Source organism: Cydia pomonella, chromosome 2, assembly GCF_033807575.1.
Source record: "Cydia pomonella isolate Wapato2018A chromosome 2, ilCydPomo1, whole genome shotgun sequence".
Classification (NCBI taxonomy): domain Eukaryota; kingdom Metazoa; phylum Arthropoda; class Insecta; order Lepidoptera; family Tortricidae; genus Cydia; species Cydia pomonella.
The window spans coordinates 11,693,475-11,716,392 of NC_084704.1; the positions used below are offsets into that span (position 1 = coordinate 11,693,475).

Below are 22,918 nucleotides of genomic sequence, written 5' to 3' on the forward strand. Positions count from 1 at the left end.
TACAATGTGTTTGTACACGTATAGTGGAGCCGTTAATCACGTATAGTACGATTAATTTTATCGACAAATCAAATGGTCTAATCCAGAGGTTCTCAAATAGAGGCCTGAAAATGCGGCGAAATGGTTCCAGTAAAGGATGGTACGGCAGTGTTTGCTTCGCGCTCGACTTGGCGGGGGCACTGCCGTGCCCCCAGATACTTTTGGATGTGAATTTTAGAGATTTGTCAATATTTTAAAACTTTTGGGGCGTTGTTTCATCTGCTACTATTGATGCTTACGATACACTCTTAGTGGTTCGGCAATTTTTTTGTATTGCAATCACGTGGTGTAAACTGTGTAATATACTATTTTAAGTAGATTCATTAGTTTTTAAAGGGTTTTACTATACTATACTCTTAGGAAGGTAATAAAACAAACATTTAGTTTCACATTTATTACAAAACAGCCACTTCCTTCTATAATACAACGGCATCACGCCAAACGCGACTTCAAACTATTTAAATTAAATTTAAAACCACAACAATTTAATACACATAAATAAGATGATTGTCCATATTTCATAAAATAACATTTAAATCAATCATGTTTTTTTTTAAATAAAAATGATTTTATCTGTGTAAAATTAAAGTAAAACATGCTTTTAAATAAAACAACAATAACGGAGAACAAATAAAAGCGTTTTGTACAAAGACTTATAATATTTAAATTTAATGAGCAGTTGACGGGGTTTAGGGTTATATCATTAATATAATTAAATTGCACTAGGTGGGGCTCAGCGTCGAACACAATTGGGGGTGTATGGCATCTGTAACAATAAAAGTGGCTATTAAAGCTGGCATGTTTGATGGTCCACTGCTGTGTGACGTTGCGGTATTTATAAAGGTTAAAGTACTCTAACTAGTCACATAAATACAAAACACGTTTTTAGGGTTCCGTAGCCAAATGGCAAAAAACGGAACCCTTATAGATTCGTCATGTCCGTCTGTCTGTCCGATTCTGTCACAGCCACTTTTTTCCGAAACTATAAAAGCTATACTGTTCAAACTTGGTAAGTAGATGTATTCTATGAACCGCATTATGATGTTTACACAAAAATAGAAAAAAAAAACAATAAATTTTGGGGGTTCCCCATACTTAGAACTGAAACTCAAAAAATCTTTTTTCATCAAACCCATACGTGTGGGGTATCTATGGATAGGTCTTTAAAAATGATACTGAGGTTTCTAATATCATTTTTTTCTAAACTGTATAGTTTGCGCGAGAGACACTTCCAAAGTGAAAAAATGTGTGTCCCCCCCCCCCTGTAACTTCTAAAATAACAGTACCTCTAGTGTAAATAAATTCGATTTCGAAACGTGACATACGCGTTTGCGTTTAGTCTCATTTTGTATGGGTTTTTGAACAGCGCGCCAAGCGGGACGTTTTGGAAAGTCAAAAATCTCATACAAAATGACACTTAACGCAAACGCGTACGTAACGTTTCGCTGTCGAAAATATTTACACTAGGGGTACTGAATGAAAAACCATGCAAACTTCCAACGAAAATTGGTTTGAACCGGATCTAGTAAGTAGTTTTTTTTAATACGTCATAAATGGTACGGAACCCTTCATGAAGCACCTCCCGCTTTTTTGAAGGAGCTTTCTTGGGTAAGGTTAATTTACGCATTTGTGTGAAATCCAAAATATATAGTCTTTTTTTTGTTTCATTCAGGAGATAAAGTGTAAGTGTAAAATCATATAGTTTATTTTTGTTAAACTTTGGGCAAAGATGGTTTTGTAATGCCTAATAGAAATTGTGTACAAATTTTGTTTCGAGAGACAAATTCGTTAGTTAAAGATAACATTTCATTACTTTTTTTATATTCATTCAGAATATTTATAAAGTTTTCTATAATAGTTTATCATCGCTAGAGCGAAGTTTTCACGATAACTGTATTATTTATGCCGATATTTAAAAAATATGGGATGTCCCTACAACAACTGCGTTACTTTACTAAAAAGCTTATTTTTATTAGAAAAGGCAAATGCTGGAAGAACAAATGTTAGTGGTAAACAACAAGAAATCTTTGGAGACCAAGTATTTAAAATAAATATTACTGTAAATTATTTCAGTTTATTAATTATGCTAATAAATCTTAGTGGCAAAATGGTAACGCAGTGTTAATAATAACAGAGATACCTACAGTAAAATAGTTGAATTGGAAAAATAATAGTATATTATTGCAGAGGCCGGGAAAGGGATGTCGTGGATGAGTTTCGATTTTGTCGGACGACGCGAACCCGGCCTCTGCAATAATATACTATTATAATATTTTTCCCGGCCTCTGCAATAATATACTATTATTAAATTTTATGTCTTACATTGCTAGTTTATTGCATTAAGTTTGAAAATAAGTGTAATTTTCTCTTAAGTTAGTACCAGAAATTTTTGCGTTACAAATTGAGTTCCATTTGAAAAGGGACAAGTTCTTAGGCATTCAAAAGTATTTTGGTAAGCCATATATGGCGGATATGATATTAAACTCTATCGACAGCTATTAATGTTCAAATTTCAACAAATATTTTTATCGCATGCAGTAAGGGGTTAAAGCGACTAAGCGACGTTTTCTACTAAATCACTTCATCTATCTATTCCGCCGAAGTGTAAATCCGCTGACAAAGAAGTAAGTAGTGGTACCTCTCGTCCCCGCTAGGAGTGGTAGGGCGGCGGCGGCGGCGCGAGCGGCACGAGCAGCGGCTCGGGGGCGCGGCGGGGGCGGCGCGGCGGGCCGCGGGGCGCGCTGCCGCGCAGCCGCGGCCGCCCCGGCCCGCGCCGCGCGCGCACCGCCGCGCCGCCCGCCTCCAGCGGCGCCTCCGACTCCAGCATTGCGGCGCCTGCGACCAGTGTCTACATTATTACTACACCCAAACTTCTCGATCTTGACTTGTTCCATAATACATATAGTCCGGCAAACCAATTTGTCACTAGAAAAAGGGACAAATTTGAAAAATGTAGGCGCGCAAGTTCGATTTGTTATACAAATTTTGATTAATTTATTTATATATTAATGAAAATTGGTATGGCAGACTGTAGTTAACACAGTAGCTTTTTTTACCGGCAACAGCGTCCGCCGAAGTGCCCGCGGTGTCGGCCTGCACGGGACGCTCGCGGCGTGAGGCGTGCCTCGCGCCGCGCGGCCGGCCCCTTCTCGCGCCGCGCGTCGATCGCGTCGCCGACCACGATGACGCTCGACCCACGGGGGAGAAAGCTGTGAATGGAAATTACTCTATCAAATGCATTACATATAAACACCTAAACAGTACAAACTCCAATATTGAACTCCATTCCCACTGATTTGTCTAACCCCCTAAGACCCACTGATGTCTGAAATGACTATCAAAATTCAATTCAAAATTTAAAACCTCAAACTGCATACGGCTCTTGAAATTTGATCGATGGATATACTCACGCGTGTGCGGTGGGGTGAGATGTGCGTCGCGCGGTTCGTCGTCCACCAAAAGCGGGCTGCCGGGCTCCGAACAAGAATCACGTCCACGCTTCGCATCTACAGGCGTTGGTTGCTGCAACACATATTGTGTTACTATATCTGTTACTTTAATAGGTACTGAAATACTTTTGTTTTAATTTTAAATCAAGTAACTCAATACTAATTTGACGCTAAAAAATCAAATAAATTTAAATAAGTAACTCGTTACTTACGGGTGGCAGCGCCGCTGACTTTCTTTTTCTTTCCCTTTCCTCTTGTTTCTTTTCTTCTGATTTTTGTCGGTCTAAGAACAAAAACAAATTAGGGATGTTAGAACACATACATATAAGCATATAAAGTTTCGTTACTTATAAATTGACAGACATATTTTTCACTAGTCGTCAATTCAATTTTTTTTAGATTCATCCCATAGGGGGTAATAATGAGTTTGAATGTGTTTGACGCTAGTATGAAATAAGCGTAAACAAACATTATACTTCAATAGCAAACTTACATTTTAGTTCTATTTCTTCGTCGTCCAGCAATAACGAGACGACTTCCTTTGGCTTCAGTGTGTCGGGCTTAAAGTTTCCCCCACTTATCACCATCCTTTGAATCTGTAGAGTTAATGCCTCATAAATTAGTTATTTGTACAAGAGAGGAAAGTTGGTTTTTCTTGCGAGTGTTGATTTTGAGTCCCGAGTAAGCGAAAGATTCTATAATTGAATCACGAGCGAAGCGAGTCTAAGTTAGAAGCCTGAGCGTAGCGACGGACTCAAAAACACGAGATGTAAAATAACTTTGCTCTCGTGTGACACATACAACTTTTCACCTCAGTAGTGAAAACATATTAAAGGTTAAAAAAAATCTGCATCAAGTAAAGTTAACCACATTTATTTACATTCATGAATGAAAGGCATCATCATTATGACGAAAGCTTCTAGAAATATTCCTGTATTCATGGCCTTCACTAAATTAAAAAGCTACTTTCCTCACTCCCTGGAGTGGCGAAAGTCGCACTTTCCTCGGTCCCTGGAGTTTCGAAAATATTTCATCATATTATACATTTTCATCAATAAGTAATGTATATTAGAGTTGGCGGTTTTTTTTAATCAGAGAAACTTTGACACATTTTGGGTAGCTTCAGCAATTCTGTAAACTTCTTCATATCAGTACAACAGGCATTGGTTCACAGTCGGTTTTCAAATATTTCAATCTGAATCATCTGTGGGCAGGGGACTTACCTCACTCTTTTCCCTGGCCCTCTGCATAATCCTCTCCTCGATGGTGCCCTTACAGATAAGCCGGTAGACGGTGACTTGCTTGGTCTGCCCGAGTCGGTGGGCGCGGTCCATAGCCTGCTGGTCCACGGTTGGATTCCAATCGGAATCATAGAATATCACCTGTCATAGAAAACCAGGATATTATTTTTAGTCACATATTATTCAAGCTTTGTGTATAGTAGACGGTGTTAAAATATCATAATGTTATTAGAATTAACACCATCTGCTCAGATAACCAACGGATCCCAAAATGTAAAGTTCGTTTAAGGCTGAACGGGACGCAGGAAATATGCATAGGGCGGCTCAAGCGACCTCATGTCGCATTGGATCACAATCTTCTCGTTCCCACCCCAGATGATAAAATCACGTTACAAATGCAGCGACATATTTAAGTGTCAGGTATCATAATTTACTTACAGTATCTGCAGCGGTGAGGTTGATACCCAGGCCGCCGGCTCTCGTGGACAGAAGGAACACGAATATATCGGTTCGTGCCTGTAAGATATATTGATTTTGAGTTTACAACCATCAGACGACTCACTTCATAGAAATGTATAGTTATGGTACTGCCAGCACCATTTTGTATTTCAAAATAAAAATATATCTTATAGTTTCCAAGTAAAATGGCTGTGAAATACGGTCCTCAGACAAACGGGCGGCCATGATGAAACTATAAGGGTTCCGTTTTTGCCATTTTGGCTACGGAACCCATAAAAATCACCATGTTATTTAACTGACCTATTAATTGATCATCGCTATTATAACATGTTTGTGATGATTTCATACCTGGAAGTCAGCAACCATGTCGCGCCGCGCCGATATCTTGCTGGAACCGTCTAACCGCATGTATTTGTGCTTTCTGTGCCACATGTATTCCTGCCAAATAACAATTACAAATGTATTTTTCCACTATAACTTCGCCTATGTTGAATTGTTCATATAGTAATAAAAACTGAGTCACACCAAATACGTATGCGTAAACGTGTGCGTATTGTAATGTATGAATTTTCATAAGAGACGTCGGACAACTTGCTTGGCATATGCGTGCGATGCACTGTGACTTTGTTCGTAGTGATTCATACATTACAATGCGCACGAGCTCGTCTGTAAAAACGCATCCTGACTGAACACGCGTGACTGCAATGAAGGAACGCAACAATAAATGAAAATAAATTGAAAACTATACATACCTCTAAGAGATCAATCATTTTGGTCATTTGGCTGTATATGAGAACACGGTGCCCTCTCTCTTTAAGCCGCTTTAACAATGAGTCCAATACTGTGAGCTTACCAGCGTCGCTCACTAACTGGTTTTTATCTAAAACAAAGCATATCACATTTTCAAATACATAACTGGAAAAAATATAACATAACATAACGTAACGCGCACGCAGAACAATAAAAATTTACAAATCATCACTGGTACATTTGTAAGCGCAGTTGTATAACTGCTCAGTGTGGTAAGACAGCACTAAAACATTCAATACACGAAAGCGCATGCGTTTCAAAAATCGCTGGTATCGTGAAATAAGTAAATGAACGTGAGAAAGTTGTACTATCTACTAAGCTTTTATGATCGAGTCATCGTATCCATTTGAACCACAGTGATGGCCCATGGGCTTGACAGAGCGGTATGATGAAAAGGTACCTGGCACTTGTAGCGGCGCCCAGCCGGCGGGCGGGCGCGCGGCGGCCACGAGGCGCGCGAGGGCGGCGGCGCCGGCGCCGCTCTCCGCGTGCGCGTGCCGCGTCAGGTGGTGCGCGAACTGTATGCCGTACGAGTTATGACGGAGAGTGTACCTGGCACTTGTAGCGGCGCCCAGCCGGCGGGCGGGCGCGCGGCGGCCACGAGGCGCGCGAGGGCGGCGGCGCCGGCGCCGCTCTCCGCGTGCGCGTGCCGCGTCAGGTGGTGCGCGAACTGTATGCCGTACGAGTTATGACGGAGAGTGTACCTGGCACTTGTAGCGGCGCCCAGCCGGCGGGCGGGCGCGCGGCGGCCACGAGGCGCGCGAGGGCGGCGGCGCCGGCGCCGCTCTCCGCGTGCGCGTGCCGCGTCAGGTGGTGCGCGAACTGTATGCCGTACGAGTTATGACGGAGAGTGTACCTGGCACTTGTAGCGGCGCCCAGCCGGCGGGCGGGCGCGCGGCGGCCACGAGGCGCGCGAAGGCGGCGGCGCCGGCGCCGCTCTCCGCGTGCGCGTGCCGCGTCAGGTGGTACGCGAACTGCCGCGACGACGCGAACGGCTGCAGCGGGCACACGCATACCTGCGCACAATTTTTATTTTTTTTATTTTTTTATACTACGTCGGTGGCAAACAAGCATACTGCCCGCCTGATGGTAAGCAGTCTCCGTAGCCTATGTACGCCTGCAACTCCAGAGGAGTTACATGCGCGTTGCCGACCCTAACCCCGCCCCCCCTCGTTGAGCTCTAGCAACCTTGCTCACCGGCAGGAACACAACACTATGAGTAGGGTCTAGTGGGTAATAATATTATTACTCGTACTTTTGCAGTTCTATCGGACCACCGCGTCCTAAAATGAGTTGTATACAAATTAATAGACCGCGCATTTCTGAGATGTGTAGTATTCCCAGAATTCAATAATCCGATGTTGTTGGGCTGTAAAGTGGCGCCGTTCCTCCCACCAGCCCCTAGCACCTTGACAACAGTGGACACCAAACTACGTCCCAGATCCGGTCCACGAACAGGTAGCGGGAGTCTTGCCTTGTTTGGCCATCCCTGCGGTGGCAGCATGGTTTCATTTTTATCACATCTCACTATGCCCGTCACTTTCGCACTTACATGCTTGTTAGAACGTGACAGGCATGATGACGAATGATAAAGAGCCGACCATCTTAGCCCTACTGAAGTACATACAACTATCAAAAGGAGTAGGATGTATAAAGGACTACATTGTGACGTTTCTTTATAAGGAACCAAGTACAATTTCTATTGGACTTTACCTTGGGTTGGGCAGTACATAAGAAAGCTGGTAAGCTCGTTGGCACATCTTGATACACTTTAGGCGGTTTCTCCACGTGGGCGAATTCCGTGACTTCTGAACTTGGCACCGACATCACACCTCCCTCTTCCGTCTTTATCTCTCGCAACATATCAGACTGAAAAAAAAACCAATTGGTAAAGCCCGATTGTATAAACTGGGATAAGAATGCTAAGTTTAAAATTACATTAATTATCGACAAAATAAATAGCTTAGTCACTTATAAAGATAAGTTAAATGAATTACCTGATCATCTTGACTTTTGAGATTTCTAGTCCTCATGTTTCTGTGTTCTATAGTCTCCGCCATATAGTGAATACTGTGTTCCGCGTGTGTGTAGAATGGACCGCCTAAACATAAAATATCGCAAATTATACACAATAACACATGTGCATTGAGCAAAGACATATTCAACAGGCTGCTTTTCAAATTACAATCAGGTAAAGTTTCTGTATGTTTAGCCTTTAAGTTAATCCAGATGCGCTGTTGTTTTCTCTTATTTTTTCGCCATAACTTCAAATATATACGTTAAGACTGTGACCAACATACCTATGTATGTTGGTCACACTTGTCTATACAAGTCACCGCATTATGAAAGTTTACAAATAGCACCAAGTGCAATTTTACTTATAGAATGCTACATTTCGCGAAACTGCCAAAGAAAACAACTTAAGAAGACATGAGAATATTTTATTTATTTACCTTGAGTCCACAGCGGGTCAGTAAACAGCAGGTCCCTCCACATCAAACTATCCGTTTTCCTTTGCCTCATCACATCGCCGTCCGGACATATCAGCAGTCTATCCTTACTACTGACGTTGTCATAGTTATCCGGCTCTGACTCTTCCGTCTCTTCGACAACCTCGTCTTTTACTTCCGAATTCGTGTGCTGTTGCCACCAGAAGTGCCGATGCCGAAGCCTTTCGTATTTTTTTAGACATTGTTTTATATGTTCCATGCTAAAAAAATACTTGGTTTCTATATTTAAACATACAATTTCAACTACTAGTGTCACGCTCGAAATGTCAGGCTAAATATTAAAAGTAAGTGTACGCGATAAATCTCATTTTAGTTGAAAGAAAATTCTAATATTAATACTAATACCAACGAGAATTTGAAATGGAGGTGGATTGTCAAAGAACATTTTGCAGCCACAGTACAGTAAAAGTGGCGCCATCTAACAGATTATAGGCCAAAGGTATGGCGGCATCATTTCAAACGATGGCGCCACAAGCTTTGGCCTATTCCCGGTAAGATGGCGCCACTTTTTGATATTTAACTTTAACACATATCAGTGAAAGAATAAGGATCAAAGTCAAATGGCGTTCTAGAAGTTTTAATCATGTTTCTAAAGATGGCAGTAAATTTACTGTGACTACAAAATTTACTTTGACAATCCACCTCTATTTAAAATTCTCTTTGCTACTACTTATATATACTTACGCGTAAAACCATCCACACAGCGTCACTTTATACAACTCCATCGGCGAAAGGTCAATAAACCTCATAAACTTAAACATTCCATTCTCCTCTTCACTCAGACTTCTGTGTACATACTCAGGCGTCAATATATTCAGCGTGTTATACAGCAAATGCCGTTTGGATGGTATGCTTCTAAGCAGAATAGCTTCTTCTGCGACTAGCTTGGGTAGGTGGTAGTCGTCGACTTGCATTGCGAAGGGAGAGCGGACGTCACGGCGTTCGAAGAGCTCGGGGTGGTTACATACCTATAATAAAAAAGTCATTATTTCATGATATCAAACAAGAAATGATCTATGTGAAATAAGTTTCTATAAGGAGGAACTGTTTAACAAAAAACACAACCAGCGACAAAAACTGCTACGAAAATCTAATTGGATCACCCAATAAAGCTTGCAATATATAAAAAAAGATTTAAAGTGGCTGGCTAACCTTTCTGAACTGCATGACCAGGTTCATCAGATTGGAAGTAAAGTTCTTGTCAACGTTGTGGCCCGACTCTGCCCCGACGGTGAAATGCAGCAACTCTTCAATCTTGATCTTCTTTTTCAGTGCTAAAAAATACGGTTTTGTGACGTTACTTTTTTATTTACGCTACTCATCAGTTAATTCTTGGATACATCAAGTGTATCCAATTGAGAAAAATAGCTACGACGTAATGGCCTAATGCGACTATCTAAGTATCTACTTATATACAGGGTGTTTCCGACACCGAAATCGTACCAGACTAACCTATGTACAAGAGTTTTTGTCTAATGGTCAGTGGACAGTGCACCATAATCTCGATCTTGTCTGAAAGCTCGTTCTCCACGTCCTTCTTGATTCTCCGCAACATGAAGGGCTTCAGGATCATGTGAAGCCGAGATAAGTGTTCTGGAACAACAAAAATCCGATGTGAAAACGACACTTCGAACCTAATGAGTTCTTCTTTAGCTAGTTCTGTTATGAAAATAAAATTCCCGAGTTGCTGGCGAGGCATAAGGTCGGTAGTGGCAAACTTCTTGAAGTATTGCGTTAATATCTGTTAAATAATTTACTTACTTTCATCAATAGTGCTCTTATTCTCGGCGTGGCTTTCGATGTCTTTCGAGAACCACTCGTTGAACTCTTCGTGCGAGTCGAACAACGTGGGCATGATGAAGTGCAAGAGCGCCCATAGCTCCGCCATACTGTTTTGGATTGGCGTTCCTGCAAGTCACAAATACTGAATAGTACCGAACTGGCATCTGGTATATAAGAAAAAACAAGCTAATCCAGAAAAGAAACTGCATCCATACAATACATTTTGTTTCCGTGACCAGCATTAATCATCTGGATAGTGATCATATTGCATTTTAAAAGCACAACTATTGCATACCAACTGAGAATGATCACATAAGGTCACAGACAGACCATCCAGTTAAAGTTGCGAGTCGATGCGGGTAAGTTGAGGGAAGAAATAAAGCCATTCTTCTACTGGTCCATGGGGGGTTAGTAACCTCTTTGCTCTTAATCTATAAGACTTGTCATTTGTAACAGGATTTTGACTGGTACTGATCAAGAGAACATGCCATAACGTTCCACAACATAATTGAACCAACAAAACAGATACTAACCTGATAGCAACAATCTGTTTCTACAGCTAAACCCAAGCAGTAGCTTCCACCGCATACTAGCAGAGCTCTTTATAGCTTGAGCCTCGTCCAATATCATATACTGCCACGAGACTCTATTCAGGTACTTGAGGTCGCTGACAACTATCTGGTACGACGTCACGACCACGTGAAACGCGGCCTGGCGCGTGTGAAGGTCTTTGCGCTCCCAGAATTGTCGGAGAATCTTGCGTTCGTTTGGACTGCCCCAATATGGTACCTGGAAATTTACTGTTGAATTTACCTCTTCTATCATACAGTTAGACCCAACGAACGGGGTTTAACCGTTTTTTAATTACGACAAGAGAAGGCATTGGTTTTTTAGGGTTCCGTAGCCAAATGGCAAAAAACGGAACCCTTATAGATTCGTCATGTCCGTCTGTCTGTCCGATTCTGTCACAGCCACTTTTTTCCGAAACTATAAGAGCTATACTGTTCAAACTTAGTAAGTGGATGTATTCTATGAACCGCATTAAGATGTTCACACAAAAATAGAAAAAAAACAATAAATTTTGGGGGTTCCCCATACTTAGAACTGAAATTCAATAAATCTTTTTTCATCAAACCTATACGTGTGGGGTATCTATGGATAGGTCTTCAAAAATGATATTGAGGTTTCTAATATCATTTTTTTCTAAAGTGAATAGTTTGCGCGAGAGACACTTCCAAAGTGGTAAAATGTGGGTCCCCCCCCCCCCGTAATTTCTAAAATAACAGAATGAAAAAGCTAAAAAAAATATATGATATACATTGTCATGCAAACTTCCACCGAAAATTGGTTTGAACGAGATCTAGTAAGTAGTTTTTTTTTTAATACGTCACAAAATTTAAAAAAAATTTTTTTTTCATCAAACCCATACGTGTGTGGTATCTATGGATAGGTCTTCAAAAATGATATTTAGGTTCCTAATATCATTTTTTTCTAAACTGAATAGTTTGCGCGAGAGACACTTCTAAAGTGAAAAAATGTGTGTCCCCCCCCCCCTGTAACTTCTAAAATAACAGAATGAAAAATCTAAAAAAAATATATGATATACATTACCATGCAAACTTCCACCGAAAATTGGTTTGAACGAGATCTAGTGAGTAGTTTTTTTTTTTAATACGTCATAAAATTAAAAAAAAAATTTTTTCATCAAACCCATACGTATGGGGTATTTATGGATAGGTCTTCAAAAATGATATTTAGGTTCCTAATATCATTTTTTTCTAAACTGAATAGTTTGCGCGAGAGACACTTCCAAAGTGGTAAAATGTGTGTCCAAAGTGGTAAAATGTTGAACAAGATCTAGCAAGTAGATTTTTTTTAATACGTCTCAAATGGTACGGAACCCTTCATGCGCGAGTCCGACTCGCACTTGGCCGCTTTTTTTTTTATATTACAGTTGCTTGGATAGATTTCGTCACATATTAAACTTTTCATCACACTTGCATTTCATGCAGGTGTACTGAAGGACAAGAGCCTATTTTGTTCCCGCGGGAGTTACGGATTGTGAAAAAAAAACGCTATAACTCCCTAGTTATATATATTATATATTTTAATTATGTCACTTATTCACTTTTACTTTTAAAATACTGACGTTTATAATTTAATATTTTTGTTAATGTTTAAAGTAGTCGTTTAAAATATTTTTACATAATTTTCAATCGTGGCTTAATGCCGAATAGGTCTGTGCCCTCGATGCTAACTTGTCAATAAATTACAAAATGACGGACGAATATTTGATATGTCACCATATTTAAGAATTATTTCGTTTAAAATTTAGTTTTTTCTTCGCAAGTGTAATGAAAAACATTATGTGTAACTCCGGGGGTAAGAATATTGCAAACTCGGGTCTTTAATTCACCTTCGTGTCCAAAATTTCACTTACCCCCCCTCGTTGCACAATGTACTATTTCCTTCTCAATGTGCTGTGTCTAAAACATTTTTGTATTGTTTGATGATTTCAATCTTTTTATCATTCATGGTGTTTTATCCAAGGTAGTCAATTTTCAACTTACAACTTTAAAGTCAGGTACAAATCTCTGCAACTCCTGTTGCCAATTGTGCAATGTTGACGCTGGGGAGACCACAAGGAACGGACCCCACACGCCGAGGCGTTCGGCAACGTGGCAGAGGAACGCTATGCACTGTACGGTCTTTCCAAGACCCATCTCGTCAGCCAGGATGCCGCTGATACCCTGAACAAATCGAAAAATAATAACGAACTTTGTGTAACGAAAATTGCCCACGCAACAAAATAGCACAGGTTAGGAAAACGTAGGCAGTTAACTTTAATCCAGCAATTGACGTAAAATTGATGTTTCTTTAGACAAATTATAAATCAAGATACACCTATTTTAACGAACGAACGAAAATACATGTGTGGATTCAACATTTTTAATTAATTATACTCCATGTACATAAATTCGTTACAATGGTTTTATTTCATAAGTAACTGTTGCAGTAAGCGAAGCCAAAATGCCCCATAAAGAAGTCAAGACAAACTGATCGATGAATGATTTACCAACCACGCCCTTGAACTAGCAGCATTTAAAGGACGTCGATTCTTCGTACAAAATGCTGTGTATAAAGGGCAATATTGGGCGGAGAATACACCTAACAAAACAGAACCCCACCTGATCGTAAAGATTGGCCAGCCAATTCATCCCCTTGAGCTGGTAGCCCTTGAGCGTGCCCTGGAAGATGTCGGGCTGCGCGTGGTCGCCGCGGGCCTCGGGCGCGGGCGCGGGCGCGGGCGCGGGCGCGGGCGCGGCGGCCGCGTCGAACTGACGCGTGCGCGCGCGCTCCGTGCGGAACGCTTCCCGCGCGTTGCGCGACGCGCGCGCTTTCATCGCTTCGCTGGAATTAACAGGGTGTGTTAATATGTCATACAAGCTACATTTGAGCTAATATTAGGAAACTTTTTTCGCACCACCAGCCCTGGAGTGTAACTCCTCTGGAATTGCAGGCGTACATAGGCTACGGAGACTGCTTATCATCAGGCGGGCCGTATGCTTGTTTGCCACCGACGTAGTATAAAGTATTTCGGGTGATGGCAAGCAACTAAAGCTACACCAGTGATTGAATACACCATCATCAATAGAAGCAAGCTCAGTGTAGCTGTCTTCGTCTAGCTGCCTTAGTATCCGATCCTCCATCTCCGTCGCAACAAGGGTCATTCATCCGTTGTATGAAGTGCGCAGTCAGTCATGTCTTTAGAAAAATCATTTCATCTCATCAGTTACCTGTCATAACTATCAATAGCCGCAAGCCTGGGGTCTCTGTCCTCATCAAGCTGCCTCAGTATCCTGTCAGCCCCGTCCCCATCGTCCGTGGGAGCGTTCAACTTCTTTTGCATGAAATGGGCATACAACTCCGTCTGCGTTATGAGGAAGTTCAGCTTGCGACGTTGCCGCTTGGCTTCCATTAGTTCCACATCCATCTGTCATAGTAATAAGGGTTCTAAGCTAAAATTCAATACATGTTTTCTAACACATGATCATTTTGAATTAGATCTACAACACAAACCCATTCAAGAAAGAACGAATTTTATTTGGACTGTATAGCATAATTTGAATGTAAAAGCGAATAAAACTATAATAGTTAATAATTTCATAAGCCTGACAAGATTACATTTGGCCATGTTGCGGATTAGTGCTTAAAAATGATTTCTGGCATATATATAATCAAACCTCAAAAAAAACACACGTTACAAGAAACAATATTTGGAATAAAATAAAATATAGGTATAAGGCCTCGGGCGAGGTAAACGACCCGCTATATTGCGATATGTACAATATTTGCAGCAACATTATCTCAGGGCCAGTTACACTCTTGTCAGGCTTTATCAGGCAAGGTGTGCGCAAGGTTTTTGCTTTAATTGAATTTAAACTGTCGTGAGACATACTAACATTTAAGTAACTCTACGAACTCAACTCACGTGTTTTTAGTCATTCGCGCGACTTGTTTCGGAGAGCCTAGGTTTCCTTTTTTCTAGTTGGGTTGGTCGAGTGACAAAAAAACGGTGCCACCCAATTTCACAGACAGAAATTTCATAGAATTACGTTTCTAAAAAATTATTTCATATATTATTTGGTCATCATATACTTTCTGTTTCAATATTATTGTTTCATAGACTATTTACTTGGTTGAAAAATATTTCACAGAAATTCAATTGAATGAATAATTACTATCAAACTTTTTTAATTTAGAAACTTATCAATGTATTCTTGTTTCGGGGACACAGCTTTCATAGATGGTTGTTTCATAGGAACTGTTTAATATAATATTTAGTTCGAGTGTTTTCTTTTCAAATATTATTATTTCAGAACTTATGCATTTCATTTAAATTTATTAAAAAGAAACTCAATGCAAAGAATTGTAATATTAGAACAGCGACCCCCGTAGAAACAAACTATTGCCAGAAAAGTAGGTTAGGTTAGAACTGCGACCGCTGCAGAAACAAACTGTTGCCAGAAAAGTCGGTTAGGTTAGAACTGCGACCTCCCGCAGAAACAAACTGTTGCCAGAAAAGTAGGTTAGGTTAACGTTTGTTATATTTACTTAATAATATATGGGTAAAGAATAAATAATTTGAAATTATATGACATGAATGTTGTAATGTGTTAACTTTCTTTGCAACAAAGATCTATGATTTAATTTTTGACAAAGTAAGTATTGAGTTACTGAGCCTTCTATGAAACGAAAATATTAAGATTAATAAAATGAGAAACAAAATTCTATGAATATGCAGGGTTTGAAACAAGATTTATATAAACTTAATATTATAAGAAATAATATAATATATGACCTGAAATTTTATGACATGAATTTCGAAACATTAAATTTTCTGAACTATAAAAAATCTACAGCTTCTACTATGTGAGAGCACTGGAAGTTGATCATTCTATGAAATGATAATATGAGAAACATTTCCTATGAAGCAAAATTCTACGAAAATGTAGTATATGAAACAACGTACAACTACAAGAAACACGTGAGTGGTATCCGTAGATTTAGTTAAATGTTTTACTTGTATATAAATATAAAATGTTACTTTTGTTCGCATCAAACTAATTTCAAATAAATCCAAAAAGCTGTATCACCTTTCTCTGTTCCTCTGCCTCTCTCTCCATTCGTCGTCTCGTTTCTCTTTCGGCGCGGTCATATCTCCTCCAGTACGCCTGCATTTCTCGGCTGAGTCGCTTACACCGCCACACCGTCTCTTTCATGTTCTTCTGGGACTGTACATATAAAAACAACCTACAGATACTTTGCATGATTATTAATTTTAGGTACAACTTAAAAAAAACATAATAATAATAAATTATATACTAAGATATTAAAACTAAAATATAATAGAACTTAAAATAAACTTATAAATAAAAAATGCTCCCCAGGTCACCTTCATGCATTATGGTACCCAGAAGGCTGGCAGCGTTACCTTTTTGGATGGCCAGGCTTATCCTCTGGCCGAGATAGCTGCCAGCCCTCCGGTCACCTGAGGTGTCTGTTAGACGCTGGGAAATTTCCTTGCATGATTAATAAGAAACTGAGACAACAGGTTTTCATTTTACTCAAAAAAAAATTCCTTTGAAATTAAACGGTAAACCTTATCTAAAATTACGCTCAGTGCTGTCAAACTAAACAATTGCTATATTTGGTTGATCAAACTCTAAAGAGATTTTTGGGCGAGACTTGTGTAATTCCTGCATTTTTTAACCAACCTGCATAGCAACATGCCTCCAATGTTTACAGCATAGAGTAGCTAGCCTCTTTCGTTGCAACATGACCTCCCTGTGCGTTGCCGTTCTAGCCCTTTGTACTTTCCCCAGTTCTTTCTTGACCAGTAGCTGCCAGTGGCGGCGGCGGCGCGCGGTCAGCGCTTCTGGCGTTTTCAGGGTGGAAAGCTTTTTCCGACCTCTGGAAAAATTGTTTTGGATAATACTCAGTTGCCTATATTTAAATTAACAAACTTCACAATGCTTTTTATTAATTATCACACCAATTTGGATGTTACATGCTTCTCAGGCATAGAGTTTTAGTACCTAACTACAGTATGATTTTGTATTATTTATATAGCTTGTGAAAAAACGTGTGGATTGGCGTGATGGTTGGCTTGGTGCATAAAGCAAAAACTCTTCATGATGAGAAAACGAGAAAGATTTTTTATTAATCTAATTTAAATTAATAGAAATAAAAGCAAATAAATGACCAACCTTACACCTGGTTTTTCTACAATGGTAAATTCGTCATCTTTCTCTTCCTTAATATTTCTTAGTTGATCTTCCCAATCAGCATCATCAGGCTGCAAAAAAGGAAGATTATGTACACATTTTTCTCACAAATACTAAAAGCAATTATAAACCCATACACAGTTAAGACTTTGACTTATCATCTCTCAGTGTTTTCACTACTGCGAGGAAGTAGTAGCAGAGGGACAATGACAATGTTTTAAGACCATTATGACAAGTTTTTAAAATTGTACCCTATCGGATGTCAGATGACCCGAGGAAAAAACAGCCGCTAGAGATTGCCCTATGGCGTAATACTACACTGTGATACAAGTGTGCTACGTTGGTCATTACACACGATGCGATAATGAGTGCGCACGAGCTGAAACCGAACGCGAAAGAGCCGAATCAGTAATGACCAATGCACACGTGTTTCATACGAATTTTAAACACACTTGCGAGGAAAAAACGAAACCTTCTTATTATTAAAATTTTAATTGTTAAAAGAGTAAAAGTCTAGAATATGTCATACTGCTTGCCAGCCTCGACCCTGCCGCTGGCGGCCCGTCCCGCCCCCGCCGGCGCCCTACAGTCCTTGTTGTAAAATCTACTCGACCAATTTAGGAAAGCTCCGTCGCCATATCATTTATTTTTGTCTAGACGATTTATTTTCTTTGAACAATGATTATTAATGAAATGGATAAATAAATATAAAAAGCACTTTTTTAAATTTTGCTTCTTTGTGGTCGTATCCGACATCCGATATCGGATCGGTCAATGTGAAAACGCTCTTGAATTTACTATAAATAATATGAGACATACCATATCACTTGGTTCGCCCCGGCCCTCCCTGCCGCGGCCGCGCCTGCCCTTCTGCTTGGTGCCGCGGCCGCGCTCGCCGGGCCGCCCGCGGCGCCCGCGCGCGGCCGGCGGCGGCGGCCGGCTCACGCGCCGCTCCGGGTACCGGTCCACCGTTGATAGCAGACCCGCGCCATAATACATGTAGCGGGAGTTCTGAACGAATTAAGAAATGTTTGTAATTAAAACACCTTACACATTATCATTAATCTCTGTGTTGTAATAATGAAGCTGAAATTTCAAATGGTTTTACTAGAACCTGTCTTTATTATTTTTTAGTAATTAGTGAGTTTTGCTTGTCACCTGACGATATCATCTTGGTATCAACAGATTATTATTATTATTATATAGCCCTTTGTTCTGAATATGATTGTTGTTTTTTTTGATAGTAGTAAGTCTTGAATAGTCATATGAAGTCTCTTTTAGTTCAGTGTGCCTGTCGGCAAAGGCCTGCTCCAACTCCTTCCAGTATCTCCTCTTTCTCTCCAGTGGGACCACTCTGGACAAGGGTGGCAAGAGAGAGTAGAGGAAATCAACAAATACCAAGATAATTCAAGAATAGCAAGACAGAAGTAAGGTGTCATTGGGTAATTTATATATTTTAATTTTGATTTAAGCAATAAGGCCCATATTAAAGTACCTTGTAAGCTAAAATAATGTATAAAATTAAAACTAAACTAAACACTAGACAATAAAACAACGTGTCAGCAACTCACTTATGATGGCGTATGCAATGTCGAAATAGTATTTTATACAATCGTAATATAATATAGAGAGCTTTTCAGTCGAGTACCGTGTTTTGGCAACGAAGCTTGCTGAGTTGCCAAAGTGAGGTACGAGATTGAAAAGCTTGATTATATCACTGTTGTATACAATAGTTTTTCTACGAGTCAATAAAAATAACACTTTAAACTAATAAAATCATACAGGTAAACAAGCCAAAAGTATACAGCTATTTAATATACGCGAGCAACCGCGATACGTATATATACTCGTACGCGCCCCGGCCGCCGGGACCAGGCTGGGTGGTCAACGACACCTTCTCGAAACTCACGAGGCCCTGGTACTTGCTCCTTGCTAAATTCAATTTTTAGACAGTTTTTTCTCGATTTTGGCCACCGTAGCCTAAGGAGACTAACAAGCTAAGCGGTTTTCGTAGTCTATGGATGTTGCTATATTAAGGGTGTCACATGTGCGTTTATGACTTATCAAGCAATTGTTTCTACTATACAACCTAAAATAAATAATTAATTTGAGCTATCGTTTTGTTTTGTCCTCTTGACCACGGCGAGCTGTGATTGGTCCATTTCTAAACTAAACTGTTTCGAAATGAATATTATAGTTGAGTTGGGATCCCATACATGAAAAGTACCCAATTACAGTTTGGTATACGTAATCTTAATTGAACCATTGCAGTCAACAAGTAGAAAAATTTACTATTATGATAGAAGTATGGGTGATTTTAAGAAAGAATTATTATTATTCAGAATTACCGAATAACAGCTTACTAGACTAGATTAATTGCAGTTATACAATTTCAATTATAACTAAGACCTAAGAATGACATCTGATGACTGAAATCATATGAGGTCAATATGGGTAAGTGTGGCACTGGGTTAAGTGTAGCTGGCCTTCACATTGGGGCCCATTTAATACATTGATTAGTGTATATTGCAACTTCATACATTAGTTACTAGCTACTTGCATTTGATGACAAGTACGACTTATCAATGTGTAAATAAGTCCCAATGTAAAAGCCAGTCCTGTCCCTATTTCACACTTACCCATAATGACCGTATTGTAAAAACAAGCCATATTTACCCCTTGATCCTTATAATAATCCTTAGCATATTTGTTATGATACAGTCTCTCTTTAAGCAATCTTTTTATCCTCTGGTCTTTGCCTGCAGGAGTGTCCTCACCACTACTGGTGTCAGACTCGGACGACAACAAGACATTCCGGAGCCATTCTCTCTCTTCACCCACAGATGTAAGGTTGTATAGGCGCAGGCGGTCACTGTGGCGTTCTGTATAAAATAATACCATAATTACTACCTTCTTAATGAAATATACTGTTAATGTGTTTGAAAATTTTGATATGGCTAATTCCAAAAAGTAATTTTTTTTTTTATTAAATTCCTTATGTAAAATTTTAATTTATTACTTATGTTCACTTTAATCATTTATAATGGACATCCATGAACAGAATATAATGTTAAATAGATGTGTATGTCTATAAGCGGGTCCACACAGAGTGAGCTCAGGTGAGGAAAACGCACATGCCACCTCGGCCGAGGCATGTGTACACTGGCCGTTTTAGGCGTGAGGAATTGCCTCGTGCATATGCTCACTCTGTGTGGACCCACCTAATGATAAATATATAATAGTGGGTAGTGACCCTGCCTATGAAGCAGATGGTCCTGGGTTTGAATCCCAGCAAGGACATTTATTTGTGTGATGCACACAGATATTTGTTCCTGAGTCATTGGTATTTTCTATGTATATAAGTATTTGTGTATTAGATATATTGTTGTTTGAGTACTAGTACTATAGAGTACCTACCATATACAATAGTTTTCGTTATATACTCAGGTACTATAAATAGGGGAAACATGTCTGTTCTTGTAACATTTTGGTGAAGTATAACTCATTATAATTTACTGTTATATATTTATCATTGACTTGCTTTGCTAGCAGACTATTGATAGCATGTTTTATTTTGACAATCCCTCTTTTGCTAGCAAGGGCATTTTTGCTAGAAAGCCAGTGACAATCAAAATAAATGTCACTAAGGATCTCATATTATTGTTACTGTGACAAGGTATGAAAAGGCACAGAAATCTAATTCCTTGGCCATACACTATCTATATCTTATTGTTATTGTTGAATTTGTGGTTATTATCTTGGCTTAGGAGCTTTGCAGCATTATATTGATATATACTAGCCTTGCTTAGTAGTGACAACACCGTGTACAACCCTGTCCCCTTTAGACATCTCATTGCCCATAGATTTGCCGTCGGAGTCATCGTCACTGTCACTTCCGCCTTCGGAGTTGAGGATCTGTTCCACCTGGTTTACAAAAGGGCGGATTTCCAGGGCAGCTTCCAGCCTCTGTACGTGAACAGGCCTCGCGACTTCATGCCGCTTTAGCGACGGCTTCCCCACAACGCAATTTTCAGTCATACCTACCAAACCTGAAAAAACAATTCAATGAAACTGTGATTTATAGAGAATCTGAAGGTCACACGCTCGCTAAACCGCTGCGAAACGAAACAATAAAGCAACGACTAAACGATAAACGCGGACACACAACGACTCCCACACATGAATCGCGATTATTTTGAATTTCAAGTAGACCCCGGCCACTTTAGAAAAGTTGAACTTACACCTATTTTGGATACCCCCAAGATGACTTCACGTTGATTACTTAACACAAAATTCCATAGCATTCACAAAATGGCGAACGAGAATATTCGACAAATCGCTGTCAATGTCGCCGCCCGAGCGGCGCACATAACTACTCATTTCGTATTTGAGCTTGAAAAAACACAAGCCCGCCATAGTTGAAGAGATCGACAACAAAACATCTTGACATTGTACTGGCCAATAGAAACAAGTTAGAGTTGAAAGTAGCCAATAAAAAATCAGAATAAGCTTCAGCTATCGTTTCGTAAAAGAGAACACATTTGCCCCTGACATAAGGGGATTATTACACTTGCGGACCTTCATCACAAAGAGCATATAATCACTACATACTTGATCATATTATGGGGATCATATGAGGATCTCATAAAATAAAATGCACCAAATAGAAAAAATCGTTTTTTAGTCAACTAGGAACCCTTATAATTTCGCCATGTCCGTCTGTCTCTGAGGCTTTGCTACGTGGTCGTTAGTGCTAGAAAGCTGTAATTTGGCATGGATATATAAATCAATAAAGCCGAAAAAGTCGTACAATAAAATCTACAAATTTAATTTTTTTTAGGGTCTCCCCTACACGTAAAGTGGGGGTGATTTTTTTTTTTTTGCTACAATCCTACTGTGTGGGAAATCGTTGCTAAGGTTTTTGATTAAAGTGAATATATTCGGAGATAATCGCTCCAAAAGAAAAAAAAAATGTGTGTCCCTCTAACTTTTGAACCATAGGTCAAAAAAAAAGAAAAAAATCGTGGAAGTAGAGCTTAAGAAAGACATTAAATGAAAACTATAGCGGATATGATCAGTTTAGCTGTTTTTGAACTATCGTAAAAAGTTTCCCCTTCATAGTAAAAAGACGTACCTACATCCAGTGCTCGATTGTCAGGCGTTCGTTGCGTTCGTAACCAGCTACGGAATTCCTTATACTGCGATTATAGAAGTGCTTATACTGCGATTAGAAAATCTTAATACAAGTACAATTTTTACACTATGTTTAACAACCGACTCTCGCGTATTGATAGATTTTCAGTGTTACTTGAAATTACGTTAGGGTTTGCATTATTATTTTTGACCCGGATGAAGTCCAGGTTCTCATGATGAAGTCAGGAGATGGTCACCAGAACTCCTAATCTACTCATCATAACTACATCGTGTTTTGGCTCAATAGATTTGCCCTGACGAGCACCATCGATCTAGATGAGGTCCAGGGTCTCATGATTGAGTCGGGAGTTGGTCATCAGAACGGCAATTCTACTCATTATAACTCCGTTAGGGGTACTTTATTCTACGACAACGAAACGCTATCTGTCTCTCTATAGCACTAATATGCGCAAACGATTGACATGTTGGCTTAACATCCTGGGTACGTAAGCCAACATGCCAATCATTTACGCTACGATAACGAAACGTGCTCTCTATCGCACTAATATGCACAAACGATTGGCACCTTGGCTAGGCGCCATAGGTGCGTAGCCAACATGCCAATAATTTATGATACGACAACGAAACACTGTCTGTCTCTTTATCGCACTCATATGCGCAAACGATTGACAACTTAGCTAGGCAGC

General features: G+C 39.8%; 1 protein-coding gene across 1 annotated transcript; it reads right to left on the reverse strand.

Moving 5' to 3' along the window:
- Positions 1–418: 418 nt before the first annotated feature.
- On the reverse strand, positions 419–21,556 carry LOC133534278 (chromatin-remodeling ATPase INO80). Its single transcript, XM_061873381.1, has 29 exons — positions 21,320–21,556; positions 20,879–21,127; positions 19,755–19,960; positions 17,898–18,089; positions 17,061–17,149; positions 16,569–16,764; positions 15,948–16,085; positions 14,088–14,284; positions 13,479–13,701; positions 12,861–13,040; positions 10,824–11,079; positions 10,270–10,416; positions 9,961–10,101; positions 9,661–9,782; positions 9,193–9,476; positions 8,452–8,708; positions 7,996–8,099; positions 7,712–7,867; positions 6,855–7,014; positions 5,941–6,068; positions 5,537–5,626; positions 5,168–5,245; positions 4,712–4,870; positions 3,982–4,084; positions 3,701–3,771; positions 3,450–3,561; positions 3,096–3,248; positions 2,678–2,874; positions 419–805 (listed from the first exon to the last, which is right to left on the reverse strand). Exons 2-28 carry the CDS (start codon positions 21,114–21,116, stop codon positions 2,690–2,692), a joined length of 4,365 nt encoding a protein of 1,454 aa, XP_061729365.1. The 5' UTR covers positions 21,117–21,127; positions 21,320–21,556; the 3' UTR covers positions 419–805; positions 2,678–2,689.
- Positions 21,557–22,918: the final 1,362 nt, after the last annotated feature.

What these genes read in the sequence shown, in the direction of transcription:
- LOC133534278 (XM_061873381.1), bottom strand. Translation starts at nt 21,116, where the DNA reads ATGACTGAAAATTGCGTTGTGGGGAAGCCGTCGCTAAAGCGGCATGAA. An exon ending in ATTATTATAAGGATCAAGGG is followed by an intron (nt 18,090 to 19,754) that starts GTAAATATGGCT and finishes TAATTCGTTCAG; the next exon opens with AACTCCCGCTACATGTATTA. An exon ending in CGAAGAAATAGAACTAAAAT is followed by an intron (nt 3,772 to 3,981) that starts GTAAGTTTGCTA and finishes TTTTGTTCTTAG; the next exon opens with ACCGACAAAAATCAGAAGAA.